Source organism: Egretta garzetta, unplaced genomic scaffold (assembly GCF_000687185.1).
Source record: "Egretta garzetta isolate BGI_Z169 unplaced genomic scaffold, ASM68718v1 scaffold1098, whole genome shotgun sequence".
Classification (NCBI taxonomy): domain Eukaryota; kingdom Metazoa; phylum Chordata; class Aves; order Pelecaniformes; family Ardeidae; genus Egretta; species Egretta garzetta.
Genome location: NW_009260510.1, coordinates 1 through 1,398, shown reverse-complemented (window position 1 = coordinate 1,398; position 1,398 = coordinate 1). Strand labels below are relative to the sequence as shown.

The 1,398-nt window shown below is 57.6% G+C and overlaps 1 protein-coding gene across 1 annotated transcript in view; it reads right to left on the bottom strand.

Annotated features, from left to right (window-relative positions):
• LOC118452868 (BPI fold-containing family B member 4-like) overlaps nt 1-1,356 on the bottom strand; it is a gene marked incomplete at both ends in the record, with an annotated part of 6,178 nt that extends 4,822 nt beyond the window's left edge. The window contains 4 exons of the mRNA XM_035900132.1: nt 282-455; nt 546-728; nt 1,047-1,158; nt 1,318-1,356. Of these exons, the coding sequence (XP_035756025.1) occupies nt 282-455; nt 546-728; nt 1,047-1,158; nt 1,318-1,356 (508 nt within the window). The remainder of the gene's footprint in view (nt 1-281; nt 456-545; nt 729-1,046; nt 1,159-1,317) is intronic.
• Nucleotides 1,357-1,398: the final 42 nt, after the last annotated feature.

The window sequence follows — 1,398 nt, the reverse complement described above, 5'->3', positions numbered from 1 at the left end:
CCCCGAGGAGACCGCCAGCAAGACCATCTCCACCGAGGAGACTGCCAACAAGACCATCTCCACCGAGGAGACCGCCAACAAGACCATCTCCACCAAGGAGACCGCCAGCAGCACCATCTCCACCGAGGAGACTGCCAAGAAGACCCTCTCCGCCAAGGAGACCGCCAGCAGCACCACCTCCACCAAGGAGACCATCAAGAAGACCATCTCCACCAAGGAGACCGCCAGCAGGACCACCTCTACCTAGGAGACGACCAAGAAGACCAGCCCAAGCAGACCACCAACAACACCATCTTTCCCCAGGAGACTGCCAACAGCACCATCTTTGCCAAGGAGACTGCCAAGGAGACCACCAAGGAGACCATGTCTGCCAAGGAGACAATGAAGGACGCCATCTCTTCCTAGGAGACCACCAAGGACACCATCTCCACCAAGGAGACCATCAAGAAGACCATCTCTCGCAAGGAGACCGCCAGCAGCACCACCTCCACCAGGGAGACCATCAAGAAGACCATCTCTCTCAAGGAGACCGCCAGCAGGACCACTTCTACCTAGGAGACCGCCAAGAAGACCATCTCCTCCAGGGAGACCACCAACAGCACCATCTCTCCCAAGGAGACCGCCAACAGCGCCATTTTTGCCCAGTCGACCTCCAAGAGGAATATCTTTTTCTAGGAGGCCACCTCGAAGCTTCTGGAGGTCACGTTTGGCTAATAAATGTTTAGCATCTGAAAAAAAAAAAAAAAGGAGAGGTCACTGTGAGCTCGGTGGAGCCAGCACAGGAGCGAGCTGTGTCAGCCTGGCTGGTCCTGCCCCTCCACTGCCCCCCCTGTTGCCCTCTTTATCCAGCAGGGGAGGTGGCACCAGGCACTGTAAAGGATCCAAAGTGCCATCTCCCACCTGCTCTAGAAATGCAAATATTCAGCATTGCCCCTGCTGCTGGCGGGGTTTGGGCCAGCTCCTGATTTTCTGAGCATAGGCAAGGGACAGAAAGAGCAGAAGGGCCCTCAAAAAAGAGACAGCTCCTGTCTCGTCCACGCACTTACCATCTGCATCTGCTTTGGCAGCGGAGGCCACGATTCCACGTCCTTGCGAAGGGGTCAGCAGGCTGCAGAGGAGGAGAAAACCCCACAGCGCAGACATCCTCGGTCCCGTTCCCTGCGGAGAGCGATTGCCATGAGTGCAAGGCGGGGAGAGCCAGCACAGGCCAGAGGGGGAGGAGAGAGGGGGATGGAGGAAAGGAAAAGGAGGAATGGCTGTTGGGCAAGAAAAGATCAGTGGGGAAGGAGGCCGCTGGCACCGCTCCCGCCTCCTCACCACGCTGGCGGGCACAGCAAAACTCCTGGTGGCACTTCCCTGCGGGAGGAACCAGAACTTCAGCAAGGGTTGCTCCAAAGA